Source organism: Triplophysa rosa, linkage group LG9, assembly GCF_024868665.1.
Source record: "Triplophysa rosa linkage group LG9, Trosa_1v2, whole genome shotgun sequence".
Taxonomy (NCBI): domain Eukaryota; kingdom Metazoa; phylum Chordata; class Actinopteri; order Cypriniformes; family Nemacheilidae; genus Triplophysa; species Triplophysa rosa.
Window position 1 is genome coordinate 21,151,427 of NC_079898.1, and position 14,652 is coordinate 21,166,078.

At 39.1% G+C, this 14,652-nt stretch overlaps 3 protein-coding genes across 5 annotated transcripts; 1 reads left to right on the forward strand and 2 right to left on the reverse strand.

Annotated features, from left to right (window-relative positions):
• Positions 1–39: 39 nt before the first annotated feature.
• On the reverse strand, positions 40–3,516 carry l2hgdh (L-2-hydroxyglutarate dehydrogenase). 2 transcript variants are annotated; one of them, XM_057342167.1, is made up of 10 exons: positions 3,294–3,516; positions 2,794–2,909; positions 2,562–2,713; positions 2,252–2,383; positions 1,562–1,724; positions 1,445–1,479; positions 1,189–1,356; positions 946–1,103; positions 689–820; positions 40–439 (listed from the first exon to the last, which is right to left on the reverse strand). In XM_057342167.1, exons 1-10 carry the CDS (start codon positions 3,311–3,313, stop codon positions 244–246), a joined length of 1,272 nt encoding a protein of 423 aa, XP_057198150.1. In that variant the 5' UTR covers positions 3,314–3,516; the 3' UTR covers positions 40–243. The 2 variants fall into 2 exon arrangements, with proteins under 2 accessions (XP_057198150.1, XP_057198149.1); XM_057342166.1 differs by having other exon boundaries at positions 3,290–3,514.
• A 440-nt stretch (positions 3,517–3,956) lies between these two features.
• On the forward strand, positions 3,957–7,420 carry dmac2l (distal membrane arm assembly component 2 like). Of its 2 annotated transcripts, none has more exons than XM_057342524.1 (5): positions 3,957–4,050; positions 4,441–4,542; positions 5,081–5,289; positions 6,231–6,402; positions 6,993–7,420. In XM_057342524.1, the coding sequence occupies exons 1-5, from the start codon at positions 3,986–3,988 to the stop codon at positions 7,105–7,107; spliced, it is 663 nt and encodes a 220-aa protein (XP_057198507.1). In that variant the 5' UTR covers positions 3,957–3,985; the 3' UTR covers positions 7,108–7,420. The 2 variants fall into 2 exon arrangements, with proteins under 2 accessions (XP_057198507.1, XP_057198508.1); XM_057342525.1 differs by having other exon boundaries at positions 4,000–4,131.
• Positions 7,421–7,487: 67 nt separating this feature from the next.
• Positions 7,488–13,640, reverse strand: cdkl1 (cyclin dependent kinase like 1 (CDC2 related kinase)). The gene is made up of 10 exons (XM_057342522.1): positions 12,850–13,640; positions 12,053–12,222; positions 10,934–11,055; positions 10,124–10,196; positions 9,860–9,950; positions 9,573–9,773; positions 9,027–9,109; positions 8,827–8,883; positions 8,591–8,746; positions 7,488–8,459 (listed from the first exon to the last, which is right to left on the reverse strand). The coding sequence occupies exons 2-10, from the start codon at positions 12,218–12,220 to the stop codon at positions 8,361–8,363; spliced, it is 1,050 nt and encodes a 349-aa protein (XP_057198505.1). The 5' UTR covers positions 12,221–12,222; positions 12,850–13,640; the 3' UTR covers positions 7,488–8,360.
• Positions 13,641–14,652: the final 1,012 nt, after the last annotated feature.

Below are 14,652 nucleotides of genomic sequence, written 5' to 3' on the forward strand. Positions count from 1 at the left end.
TTACCTAGAATTTGCAAAAATGTAATCTTAAGATGCAACACAAATTCCTTTATTTTTATTTGTAAGTTCCCCAGCATTTCATAAAATTAAGATACATTATAAAAGAGCATCACAAATTTCCTCTCAGTATACACCGGTTTCACATATATATAAAGGTTTATTAAAAACTCTAATGTTTATTTTATACTCTAAATCAAAATAAGAGTTGTAGTGCAACCATGGTGATGGCAATGCTCGCCCATGTCACGGCCCAAATCTTTTCTGCAGTTCATCTGCGATCATCTCAGCGATGGCCAGCGAAGAGGTTGCTGCAGGTGACGGTGCATTGCGTACATGCAGAACTTGACTACCCAGCTCTCCCTTGCCACTGTCAAACACAAAATCATCCACGAGGTTTCCTTCAGCATCTAAAGCCTGAGCACGTACCCCTGACGGACCCCTGCACAAATCAACAAATAACTTGAGCAAAAAGAATAACAGTAGAGAAACAGAGTGCGATGTCAAAAATTTATATCATAGTGAAATGGTTGGAATCAAACTTTGATGTTTGTCATCTCATTAGATTTTGGGCCTTTAGTCTGGTTTTCACAGACAAAATCACATTTAACGATGACTGTAAAAAAGTGGTAATAATGATGAATTTGAATAAACATAACCTTTACGACCCTGCCCAAAAGAGTATTTGTACCTGATGACATCACTTGGTTTCAGTTCAGGTATGAACTTCTGTAGAATCTTAACCTGAGCGCTGGAAAACACAGCTCTGTACATCTCTCCCATTCCATATACAACGTTCTTCATTACAAGCCTCTGCAGGCCACTACACACACAGAACAGGAATAAAGCACAGAACAGCACGCTTCATTCATTTCAGATGGATGCCTATGGCTGTCTTTTGTTATGAAATCTGTCTGTTAAAGACACAGCGTGGCTGTTAGTACATACCTGTAAGAGAGGGCATTAATGAAGTCTTGTGCGTTGAAGTCAAAGAGTTTATACCCCTCTCGTTTAAAGGCTAGCACTGCATTTGGGCCTAGCCAGACACTACCGTCCATTCGAGGAGTAAAATGCACTCCCAGGAATGGAAACCGTGGGTTCGGCACCTCAGCACACACACAAAGACATTCAACAAAAGTTTTCATAAATCTGATGTGTTTCTTTGACTGTGTGTGGGGTGTTTCTACTCACAGGGTAGATGTTGCCACGGACTAGATAGTTTTTCTCTGGCTTGAGCACCATGTAATCTCCTCGGAAGGGAACGATACGTGGCTCTGGACTACAACCGGATATCTCAGACAACCGATCAGAGTACAGTCCTCCACATGTCAAAACAAACCGACTCCTCACCTCCTGCCCCTATACACAAATACAGACATATACAGTTCAGCAGGTAGTTTTCCAATCTGCAATCATTCAACAGAAGCAACAAACATCAAATTCTCACCTTTGAACTTCTTATGATGATGGGATAGTTCAGCCCTAAAGAAAGGGATGAATAAAGAACGAGGAGAATTTAAGGAGAAAACGAGTTCTGAGATATTGAAAAGGTCATGTGACCTACCTTCAGTGCTTCCAGCTGGGCTTTCTGCTGCCAGTGTGATGTCAGAAACCTCAAAGTCGGTTATCACTGTGCCTCCTGCTTCATGGAAGTCTTTACCATAGGCCAGAGCCATTAACCGATAGTCAACAATACCTGTGTTTGGAGAGTCCAGTGCCATGATGCCCTATGTATAAAGGCACAAATTATATCGATTTCAACAGGCATGATAACAGAAAGCTCAGAGTTGAATGATTAGCTTGCGTTTACAATAAGGTACGATACTAATCAGGTAAGACTTTTGACACTAGTAATGTTCTTTTAAACGCACCTTTAAATGTATTTTGTATTCTGTTTTAAAAGATTCCTGTAAGTGTTTTTCTTGATTTACTTATTAGTTTTTGGTACTGAGTATTATGTGTCTTTGTTTTGTGTGAAAATTTGTGTGCCACTGTCTTGACCAGGTCTCCCTGGAAGAAGAGACTGTGAAGTCTCAATGGGATTATCCTGGTTAAATAAATAAAATACAAAATGTAAAAAAAAGAGAAATTTAGATAATAAAGCCTACACAACATATAAATGCATAGATTATAGTCATATATTTAGTTGTAGTCTAACACTTGATACCGCAGGCCTAAGGTCACCTGGTGACGCAATCATCTGGCTATTGATCAAACCAGTTTTTAGTACTCTCATTAACAAGGGTAGACTCACCCTGCAGTACGGCTCTTTGTCTCGAATGGCTTTGGCGTCAATCAGCTGAAGACCTGGTACGTTGTTTTTCTGCCCACGTTCGTACAGAGCCTTCAGACGGGGAACTTCCTCTCTTTCCACCGCTACTATAAGCTAAATTCATGCACACCAAGAGACTTTACCGAGACATACAGAATAAAAATGGGGTGTAAAAAAAGTTTGTGGTATGTTGTTTCTGAATGACTCTTATTATCAGATATTTTTCATTATTTTAAGCTTTTTTACACGGAGGGGTGTCTGGCTGTAGGAGCTCACCTCGGTTTATTCTCACCTTACCACATTTCTTATAAGGGACACCCTTCTTCTGGCAGTACTGATATGTCAGCATGGCTCCACGAACACAGAGCTGAGCCTTCATTGAGCCCGGAGTGTAATAAATCCCACTGTGGATCACACCACTGTTATGACCAGTCTGATGAACAGCTGTGGAGGAAAGATATGAGAGAAATGAATATTAAATAAGGGTGGATGGGAAGAAGTATGTGGCGCAAGCACACACTTACCGAGCTCCTTCTCTTTTTCCAGCAGGGTAAAGGTGAGGTTTGGGTGCCTGAGGATCAGCTCTCTGGCCGAGGCCAGTCCAACAATTCCCCCGCCAATAATGGCCACATCGAATGAACTACACAAAAACACTTACAATTTGTCATATTATACTCATACCGTGCTGTATGAATACATGTCATTAAAAAATTAACTGCATTTAGATTGTAAAATTTACTTAAATGCTATTCTTACCCATTTTTAAGCATTTGTTTGCAATGACCTTAGTGTCACTTTTATTATTGTGAATAGTGTCTATCTATTAAAGCAGTGTATTGTTTATCAAAGTCCTTCAGCTCTAGTGTCACTTACAGTAAGTTGCTGCAAACACGTCAGTTGCCATTTCATTGTAAACGCCCAGACTACACTTTTGCTACAAATAAATGTACTTTTGCTGTAAATACTCTGTTTGCTCAATTACTGTAGTTTTACTGTAACTACAAGTGCAGTTATTCATACCCACTGTGATGTCCAGCTCTGCATGCTGCAGACTTCGATCCCTGCGAGAGCAAACGCGCGCACACGGAACCGGTACCGAAGGTCCGTATCATTATTTCACAGCGAAAATGTGTACTCTTTTTCAAAGATATATGTCCGTGTGATCATAGTGTTCTCCACTGACCAGGTCCGATCAAAGACGATAGATAGCAAGACGCTGCGCTGCTTTTGTTATTAATGTGGGAAAGTGCAACGCTCAGTACATCCGCTCTAGCGAAGAAGGTCCCGCCTTCCAGTAAAAACATAGCCAATGGTTAAAGACTTATGGTTCTTCTGGGAAGGAGCTGAGTGAAGTACTTCTAAAACTTTGCGCAAGCACACTCTCTGAAACTATTTTAGTGCAGTTTGAGCTTTAGAAACAAAATGTGTTGCACAGTCGATGTCATGTTATGTTTTCAATCGGAAATATGTTGTTTTATGGTCAGCTTAGCTTATTGATTTTTTAAGATATCCATCTTCCCCCATTTAAGTAAATAAGAGTCAGACTCGTATGACTGAAATAGCTACCCGGAAGCGTTGCACATATGGATGCCGAGTGCGGTTCCTTTGCTAAACCATAAATTACTATTCTGTGGCCGCGCCCAAATAACCAATGAGAACGCGGGACGGGCTGACGTATCGGGTGAAAGATCAGCGATCACGCACAGTGAACGCAAGATGTATATAACACGGAAGTGGAGAGAGTTGATAACAGTACCGACTCCAAGGGCAGGGTCACTTCTGTACGATCTGCACCATCTCATCACAGCAGTTTTTATTAGATAGATGAACGTATTGTTTCACAGATGTACTGCATTCAGAGCGTAAATGTCTGTTGTCCTCTTGATTCAAAGACATGGTCGTCTTGTACAATCTTAATACTTATTTTACAGTATCGAAAAATGTAAAAATGCGTTGGACAGAAGCTTAGTAGTTTTGAAACGTCTTGACTTCATACATTTAAATGTCACTTAACAGTTACTTTTTTAAACTATATGTTTATTTAATATAACTATATTTTATTTTTATGACTATTGTTGGACATGGAATATCCCTGACAATAAGATCAGCTTGTCCACTGTCAATGAGCAGTGTCTGTAATTTCTCTCTTTTTCTTGCTTCCCGTCTCTCAGAGACATGTTTACGTGGTCAGCACGGAGGATTTTATCCACTCAATGGCAGCTGCCAGGGGGCAGGCGAGAGTTCTGGGGGTGGCTCAATGCTGTTTTCAACAAGTAATGTACAGTAGATAGTTTTTAATTGTACAAATAGACAGTTTTATAGCTTGCGATCAGTTTACATTGTCAAATGAATGCAAAACATTTTTATTTTACACGAAAACCGCATTTCTATGACTTGAGTTTAGTTATTTTTAATGTGGCTATCAATAAAAAACGCTAATCACAAGTCATCATTTTATACACCATTACATTTTCCAGTTATTCATAAAGGCCCATTTAAAGACTGTATTTCTAGGTAGTTCTCATTGAATTCAAGTATTTAATTTAAATATATGTTTTGGTTATGCCTCTGTTTTTCTTAGAGCTGCTATATCTTAAAAGGGTTTTATCATAAGGATTTAAAAAAATATCATCTAGTATGTCATTACATTTTACATGTTTTTTTTGTGATCAAACATGTTTAATAAATGATCTTGACAATGCCTAGATAACAATGTATTTTTTAGGAAAACATACATAATATATACCCCAAATAACATATATTGTGACTGATATCAACTCTTTATATTGTTGTATTCTCTTATTGTTATAGAGTTGACTATGAGCGAATTAAAGCAGTAGGTCCTGACCGAGCGGCTGCGGAGTGGCTTCTGAGGTGCGGGGCAAAAGTTCGTTTCCGTGGTTTCGACCGATGGCAGCATGACTACAACGGACTCCCTACTGGGCCTCTGGGCCGGTACCGAATAGAAGCTATTGATGCCACCGAGTCTTGCATCATGTACCGTGGTTTCGATCACCTGGGTGAGCTGCATACTAATCGATTTAAAGGGATAGTTCATCCAAAAATGAACATTTGGCATCATTTACTCACCATTTTGTTATTTCAAACCTGTATGACTTTCTTTCTTCTGCAGAACACAAAAGAAGATATTTTGAAGAATGTTGATAACCGAACAGTGGTGGCAGCCATGGACTTCTATTGTATGGACACAAAACCAATGCAAGTGAATGCCTGCCATCGCTGTTCGGTCAATAACATTTTTCAAAATATCTTCTTTTGTGTTCTGCGGAAGAAACTATACAGGTTTGACATGACAAGAGGGTGAGTAAATGATGGCAGAATTTTCATTTTTGGATGAACTTTAACTTGAATCACTTTAACACACAAACCCTTTTTCTGGATCTGGCCCAGTTCTGACCCAGTTACCTGTATATAGCAGAATTATCTTTTAACCTTTAACGCTGTGACATTGGACATGCAATTTTAATGCTATCATCAGTGAATGGAGGTCAAACACCTGCTTCAACCATAAGATCTCTTACTCCATTTGCTCCTGCAAAACAGCCATACATTATTTATTACATTCGACCCCATGAGACAGCTAGTGAGAGGGAAAGTGTGCGAGTGGTGAGATTGGTGCGTGAGACGATGAGACGCCGTGTATGTGTCACAGGTGAGGATGAGACACTGTCTGTGTGTCACAGGTGAGGATGAGAGGTTCAGCTGTGGGAAAAAGTGACGTAAGGCAATGGGGTATTTTACACACAGACAGGTAGAGCTGGGCGCTTTGTCCCACACATCCATTCTTGCTATACAGTGTACTACTGTACGTCAACACCTGTACCTGTACTGTGTACAAGAGCACCAGTAACAAATCTTCACTCGCCTGAATATTTGATCATATTTTGAATAAATGCTGTGATTTGATTGCTAGTAACGGAGTGCCTTGTATGTGTTTTAGAGGGTCTAGAAAATGTGGAGGAAATCAGGTTGAATAAGTGTATTTATATCGAAGACGCATGTCTGGAGCGTTTGAGCCAAATACAGACGCTGCAAAACAGCGTGAGGAATATGTCTATAGTGTGCTGTGGCAATGTGACAGATAAAGGACTCATCGCTTTACATCACCTCAGGTATGACAACTGCACCTGTCATTACAGTTGTTTAAAGAGACACGTTCACTGTTTACATCATTCCAAACCCAAATGACGTTTGTTCATCCTTGGAATACAAACAGAGGAAATCCTTCAAAGAAGAAAATCCTTCTACAATGTTCTAAATGTTTTGTGCTTTGCGAGTCGAATGATTCATGCATGTTTGTTTTGTGTTGTCAAATATTGGCCAATTAATTGGCCTTAGACAAACCAATAGACAGTACTGTATATCAATTTGAGAGTATGGTGTAAACATTGGAAACAGCAGCATTCATGTTGGTTTTAGTTAGCAAATAATTGATAGCACAATATTAAGTTTAGCAGGGCTAATTAATCATTAACCAAAGTTTTGGACATAATAATTAACTTGAATAACAATATTAGCTTCACGCTTTCTCCAAAACCGCCATAGGCTCCTTTAATAATTATAAAGAATCTCTTTAATTTTGTATATTGTAATTTTTGCAGGTTTGGTGGACTGGTTGTCTCTAGGGGGTGGGTTATTTAGCAAAGGGGTTAAAGTTAGCAAAACATCTAACTTATCTTTGATTCTATGTTTTGTGTGTTAGGAACCTGGAGTGGCTGTTTCTTAGCGATCTGCCTGGTGTAAAAGATAAAGATCAGACTGTGGACAGACTCCAGACCGCACTTCCCAAACTCACCATAGAACTGGATCTCGCTTAGCTTTACTCTGAGTGCACCCAGTTAATCACAGCCCTTATAGAGCACATCTAAAAAACCACAACACTCACAGCCATAGGACCAGGTCACGGCAAACAAGCCTGCTGGCTGATGTCCATGGCTGCCCTGGCAACTGTGTCTAAGCAACTATGCATCCAAGGGATGGATGCAGAGAGCACCTCTTCCTTGGAGCCGAATCAACAATATCAAGTTCCCACTGAATTAACTTTGATCAAATATACATTGGATTTTTTTCAGACAACCCAGGAGTGTTAAAGAATGTTATATTGCCGTTCTCAATAAAATCCTTACTTAAGTTGTTGTTTATCATGTGAATTGTAAACCTAATTTTACGTTCCTGCTTAAAATCAAACATCACAGTATATGTTGCAGAAAAATCTTTTAATGATTTAGTCTCAAAACAAACAAAAGCAGTAGGTCTATTTCCAATCCATTCATTTCTACATCTGAACACAAAAACACATTTGTGAATCATGTCTCTGGAATTTGGCATTTGGTCAATTATTAGCACCAGTCATAAAACAAAAAGAAAATTAAGTCCACAAGCGTAATAAACTTTAACCAAAACACCATGTGTCAAGGCCCAGAGGCGTGTTTGTTTGATTTTTTTGGCTAGTTTGATTATTCCTTCAGCTGTCAATGAGTATAGTCTCAGCACTGTTGAACACATTGAATCAGATTTACTGCCAGGAATCAGTGCAGAAGGGATAGTTCACCCTCATGTCATTCAAACCTGTACGACCTTCTTCTGCAGAACCCATAAGATGATATTTTGATTGTTAACCGAACAACATTGGTCCCTATTGACTTCCATAGTATGATGGATAACTGATGAGGGTGAATAAATGACAGAATTTTTATTTTGGGGTGAACTATCCCTTTACAGAAAAAAAGATTCAGTCTGGGCTTGATTGTGTCTCTAGAATTTCTATAACACATATATACACTTTAAACATACATACAGGTTACATAAACGTTAAAAAAAGTTCCCACAACGCCAGCTCTTCTACAGCATCTCAGTCTCTAATAAAACTATGAAGCACAGCAAAACATAATTTTAATTAACAATATTGTTATTGCTGTTGTCATTCATTATATACTCTTCTGTGAGTGTTTGTTTTGGCAGTGTGACGTCATTGTTCTACGGGCAGAGCAGAGCCCTTTGTCTACCTCACACACACACACCAGCTACGAGATGGACAGGTCATTTGCAGTTCCTAACCAGTCCGTGTCCATCATATGTTGGGCAGGTGGTAGTTGAATTTGCGCAGGTTGTTGTATTTTTTGTTCTCCACTGCAGGGAAGACGGTACTGCTGGCCAACTGGGGCAGATACTACACAAAGAGATATGAGGTATGTCAGATGATGTTATGTATCAGAGATTGGGGGGGGGTAGATCATATAACTGAATGTAATTTCACAAAGAGTATATTTCATGACATATTGATGGGTCATTAAAACAAACCCCGGGGGGCAGGTGTCTGCGTGGCTGGCGCGGCCGTCTCTTGCGGTCAGGTTCACGTGTCACGCTCTCGCTCTCTTCTCTCAGGCTGTCAAAGTACGGCTGCTCCAGTAACTGCTCACAGGACAACCTCTCAGCTGGATCCATCTGCAGACAACCCTAAAAAAGACAAGAGATGGGTTCTAGTACCAAGTGTGCAGTGTTCATCTGTATGAACTGTGTTTGTGTGTTTAACTGACCTTCATAAGGCTCAGTGCCTGGTATGAGATGTTTGGATATTTTTCTTCAAGAGGCTCCTATGACAAACACACAGGATTTTGAGGCTGATGTGCGAATGGTATCAATATGTAAAAGAGTCATGTGTGAATAACAAATGTGAGTTTACCGGCAAAGTTAATTCAGCATTACGAATGGAAAATAAATGAACACAACAGCTCACCATCTCCTGTGGTTCAGGGACACAAACTCCACTGAAGAACTGGTTAGTGCTGAACACCTGCTGATGTCGAGGAATCAACTCACCTGTAAACACAATGCACAAAGAGAACACTTGTTAAATACACACGCACACACACGCACGCACGCACGCACGCACGCACGCACGCACGCACACACACACACACACACACACAGACACACACACACACACACACACAAACTGTATTTATTATATGCATTCACGCAAAAAGGGAAAGTTCATCCAAAAGATTAAATTCTTTCCTCATTTACTCACCCTCGCGTCATTTCAAACCTGTTTGACTTTAATTCTTCTGCAGAACACAAAAGAAGATATTTTGAAGAATGTTGGGAACCAAACAACACTGGCCCCTATTGACTTCCGTTGTGTGTATACATTTCTCAAAATATCTTCATTTGTGTTCCACAGAAGAAAGAAAGGTTTTAAACGTCATGAGGCTGAATATATTTTTTGGGTGAACTATCCCTTTAACAGCTGCAGTTGTGTGTATACACTACAGTATCTAACCCAGTGTTTTCCTGATCAGATAGAGCTGGTCTACGTCCGATTGACCCGGCCATAAGGGGGCGCCAGAGAGCAGTTCAGCAAACACACAGCCCACTGCCCAGACGTCCACTGGTGGTCCGTACTGCGTGTCTCCCACCAGCAGTTCTGGAGCTCGGTACCACCGCGTCGCTACATAGTCCGTGTAGTAATCGCATGGACCCGCTGCAACAAAACCACAATATTACAAATGAGTGTAAGATGTCAGTGACGTGTGCAGTTTTGAGTGTGTGGTCTGTGTGTGTACGCACTGAGAATCCTGGCGAAGCCAAAGTCACAGAGTTTGATGACCTGATGTTTGGTGATGAGTATATTTTCAGGCTTTACATCTCTGTGGATACACTAAACGCACATAAACACAAGTTAGAGTTATCAAATCATTATTCGGAGAACTGATCTGGAGTCAGTATGCGTGTGCCATATTAAGGAGAGTCACATTTTTATTCCCCTCAAAACCAAACTCTAACCTTAAACATTCAAATTTGGCCTCATGTGAAATAAGTTGAAATTCTTACATTTTGTTTGTGGCAGAAGTTCACAGCTTGAAGCGTTTGCCAAGTGATACTTTTCACCATGTGCTCTGGAACGCTGTGTGTAAACACAAATAAAGAATTACAATGCAGTTACAGGAACACAAACCTCATTATCCACTTTAACAATCCAGTCACTCTTCTCTTTCCCTTCTGTCTACCTCAACCACACACAAAAGCCCACAATAACCCTTTAGATGCCGGAGCGCAGGAGCTCTATGTAGAAAACGGTATATGTATGTGCATGTGTAAGTGACAGCTTTGTTGATTCTGGAATCATAAATCAATGCTGTCACGAAGGGAGAGAAAGACAGAGCGAGAAACTGAAAGAGTTAAATGTTATGCACTGTCCTGCTTTTAACAGCGCCTCGCTCAAGTGCACCACAGAGGGCAAATGTATCCTGCTGTAAACATTCCAATAAAGACATAACTGAGCGTCATAGCAACAAAGACACAATATGTCCGTTAGTGTGACAAACACAAAGCCGTTTTATAGGTGTGTGTGTGTGTGTGTATGTGTGGCCTTGTTTTTATATCCCGGTGGGGACCTAAACCTGAATGCACACCAACACATGGGGACTCGTGTCACTGTGGGGACCAAAATGTAGGTCCCCATAGGCAAAAAAGCTTATTTATCCTACAGAGAACAATATTTTAAAAAAATCTAAAAATGCAAAAAGTTTTCTAAGTTCTTTAGGTTTAGGGGATAAATACACAGTTTGTACAGTATAAAAATCATTACGCCTATGGACTGTCCCTACGGAGATAATAAACTGTGTGTGTGTGTGTTCTCACCCTCGTGGGTATCTGTCCAGCTCATTGAGGACAGTGTGGTCACAGTACTCAAACACCAGGTGCAGCTTTCTCTTTCTTCTAAACACCTCGATCAGATTCACCAGGTTTGGATGTTTTAGTTGCTACACGCACATTGTGAACCAAGACAAATGTTTCATGACAAAATTAAATGATCAGCATAACAAATTAAGCTTTTCCTTCTTGCTTTACAAACAGCATACACTTAAAAAAAATCTAGTTTTTACAAAATTCCAGATTGATTTGATAATGTTGCAAAGAGCATCTTGTGTGCTCCAAACATGGCCCATTTAACATGGTCTATGTCAATTTTCTAATTTGATGACCTTATTATTTAGAATTACCATAGAATCCTGAATATTTCTTTATTTTATGGCGATTTTTCTTCTGTTTAAATGAACACCTGACTGGTCAGTTCTGACTTATATCTCTTTTCTACTCTTTCATAAAAAAAAATCTGTATACTGTGATAGGCTATATGAGACCAGTTTTCTTTTATTGCACTTATGCTTTTTGTTGTTCTATGTAAATGTGAAACATATTTCACACTGGGTTTATGGTTAGTGTATACATTTGTGTTCAAACGTTTGTTTATACATGCTGAAAAAGACTTCATCATAAATATGTATCGTAAAAACAAACACAATGCCATGTCTTCAACAGCAACAAGTCACCATACATCCCATACATCATAAGGCCTAAAACCCTTTTATCACCCAAAGTCAAACAAATCAGATCTAATGCTTGTCATTATTACGAAAAGAAAAGACCCTCAAGGGAGGTGAGGAGAACAACAAGAATATCCATCCATCCATTCATCCATTCATGCATAACAGAGTGAAATTAATTGGTAAGCCAATGTTGGCAGACATGTCAGATCTGCAAAGGATCAAAGAGCTTTGCTCGCAGCTTAAAGGAAAAAGTTTGCAAATCATACAAGAGCTACTCTTATTATAAAACATATTCCACCTCCCCTCTATCTCTGGATCGTTTGTAATAATAAATAGGTAAGAATTAATCCAAACTTGAGACTACAATCTAATAGAAATGTTGATCCAGGAACAGGTCTCTTTTCTTTTTGAGCACTCAGACTGCGTTTACCTTCAGCATGCGGATTTCTCTGAGCGCTATTTTCTTTATGATGGGATCGTCCTCAGACTCCACAAATTTCTTGATGGCGACGATCTGACCGGTGTCTCTGTTTCTGCACTTGAACACGACCCCGTACGAGCCCTCACCGATCTTGCTGATCTTCTCATACTTCTCCATCTCTGTAAAACCAGCAGAACACTGTTGTGATTCTTTAATACATCACCCAAATGTGACGTGAGGTTTGAAAGTAACATATATTGGCAAGAGACACATCCAACTTAATTTTTGTATTTTTATATATATAATATCAGCAGGTAACTTTCTGAACTGCAGAAAGAATGAGCTCCAGTGCTTTGGAAGGAAATACAAAAATGAAGTATACGTAAATTAATAAATAAGTTAATACATGTAGAGATATATAAACTGTAAGAATAAACAAATAATGTTGAAATACAGAAATAGTACAAGTAAATGCTGATTTATGGAAAACTAGATATAAATTCAAGCCAACACTTGGCATAATTTTCTAAATGAAATTGAATGTATTTATTCCTACATTTCAACATTAATTCAGGTATTTATTTCGGCATTTATTTATTAATTTACAGTATACTTAAGTTATTTTTCGTCATCTATAATTTAGTAAACCAGCAGTCAGTTAGGGTACTTTAACAATACAATTTAAGCTCTACATGAGTATGTTCATCCTCAGTGCCAAGCAGAATTATACAAAACAGGAATAACTTTTAAGGAATAAGACCTATAGAAGAACAGCCATGTCCATGAACAGGACACACATCCCTTACCTGGAAATGTCGCATCCAAATATTTGACTGATTACAAAATAAACCCGTATACAAATCGCAAATTTCTAAAGAAAACAAATTGATGGTTGTGTCTAGTGACACGGACGGATGTGGTACGCGGGTCCTAAGAATGTGTTTGAGTTGCATGGAGAAGAAAACACGCTATTTACAAGCGGCTGGTCGACATGGAAACCGAGTCCAGACTCCTCCTCCCCTGACGCGCTCCAGTCTGCACACTGCACAGCAACAAGCCGAAACCTTAAAACAATTCGCGCGATCTGGCCTGAGATCAATAACACATGAAAGCAATGCAAATGTAAAGCCATGCATCCGTCGATGACAAATTAAACGGATTCCCACCTGTATATAGCCGGTGTGTTTGAAATCACGCCGGAATGTGACATCAAAATACCGCGAGAGCGATTCAGAAGACTGCTCCGTATGCTCTCGCGGTACTTTGATGGATCTGCGCAGCACGGTTGTTGCTAGAAGGGATACAGCTACGGCCGGAAGTGGTGCAAAATCTCGCCGTATAATTACAATAAATTGCATTAGTTAACGCCTACACCTACCCTGAACCTAACCTTATAATAAAAAATAATAAACTGTTTTCAGCGTGACAAAAAGTATGCGGTATTGAAGTGCGCATGCCCAGTGGAGAAAGCTGTCTCTTTAGTCAAAACCGCGCAGCACCGAATGAAGTCGATCACGCCCTTATTCTTCGTCACACAATCATGTGAGAACTGTTTTGTTCTTGTTAAAGACGTGTTAAACAGCCCCCCCCAGCAGATCACACAAACACAGGTTTGAATACAAAGTACTTGTGAGTACATCGGTGTACTGGTAACACTTTAAAATAATGGTCCGTTGTTAACAAGTAACTATGCAGAAAGTAATAGGTAGTACTACATTAACACTTACCTTAATACTATTAACTAATATAGAAGCAAGATTAACTAAGCAATAAGTAATAGCTCATTTAGGACAAAGGTAGTTCCTTATTTGGTATTTGATAATTACTAAAGAAAAATGCCATCATTGAGAACTACTTGCGAAATATGACCAATTAATAAAGAAAAAACAATTAATTACTAATCTCAACATTAACGTACATAAAGTGAAAAAATAGGTTGTTTGTGGAAACAAATTTATGAATAAATACAAATACCAAAAGCCTAATACCAAAACATGAATGGATATATTCTACATATATAGCCTATCCATAGAAGTGTTAATGTAGTACTACCTATTACTTTCTGCATAGTTACTTGTTAACAACGGACCATTATTTTAAAGTGTTACCGGTGTACTTATAGATAAACTAAATATAGAATTTACCCAATCTTGATCTCTTTTGTATATTATTATTATTAAACTTTCCCTTGGCATACGTTTTCAGCCATGACAGAAAATTGTAGGCCTATGCATTTTTACATTTTCAAATAAACACAATTTAGTTAGATTTATAAGTAGTTTTCATCATAGGGACCACAAAATGTCCCCAAAAAGTCGTTGGACTGCAGGGTTCGTCAGGACACACAGATTTAAAGTCATTACCTCACGTAACGTTTCATCTAAAAACTAACCATGATTTAACTATTGCAATATGCATTTGTTATATTTTTGTAATAAACCATAGTGACCACGCATTTACTATGGTGTCACCACAATAACCAGTTACCCCATCACATTCGTATTAAATCTCTGGCAGTACAAGCGATAATCAATCTGCCCCACCCCCCAAAAACATGGTTACTACACTTTTACAAAAATAAAACCATAGATCATTTGTCTTCCTAAGCG

Coding starts and splice junctions, on each gene's coding strand:
- l2hgdh (XM_057342166.1), bottom strand. CDS start 3,381: ATGATACGGACCTTCGGTACCGGTTCCGTGTGCGCGCGTTTGCTCTCG. Junction 2,384..2,561: donor CTTATAAGAAATGTGGTAAG/GTGAGAATAAAC, acceptor GCATGAATTTAG/CTTATAGTAGCGGTGGAAAG. Junction 1,725..2,251: donor ACAAAGAGCCGTACTGCAGG/GTGAGTCTACCC, acceptor CTTTATACATAG/GGCATCATGGCACTGGACTC.
- dmac2l (XM_057342524.1), top strand. CDS start 3,986: ATGTATATAACACGGAAGTGGAGAGAGTTGATAACAGTACCGACTCCA. Junction 4,051..4,440: donor CCAAGGGCAGGGTCACTTCT/GTACGATCTGCA, acceptor CCCGTCTCTCAG/AGACATGTTTACGTGGTCAG. Junction 5,290..6,230: donor CCGTGGTTTCGATCACCTGG/GTGAGCTGCATA, acceptor TATGTGTTTTAG/AGGGTCTAGAAAATGTGGAG.
- cdkl1 (XM_057342522.1), bottom strand. CDS start 12,220: ATGGAGAAGTATGAGAAGATCAGCAAGATCGGTGAGGGCTCGTACGGG. Junction 11,056..12,052: donor GAGAAATCCGCATGCTGAAG/GTAAACGCAGTC, acceptor ATGTGCGTGTAG/CAACTAAAACATCCAAACCT. Junction 8,460..8,590: donor GCAGACACCTGCCCCCCGGG/GTTTGTTTTAAT, acceptor CTCTTTGTGTAG/TATCTGCCCCAGTTGGCCAG.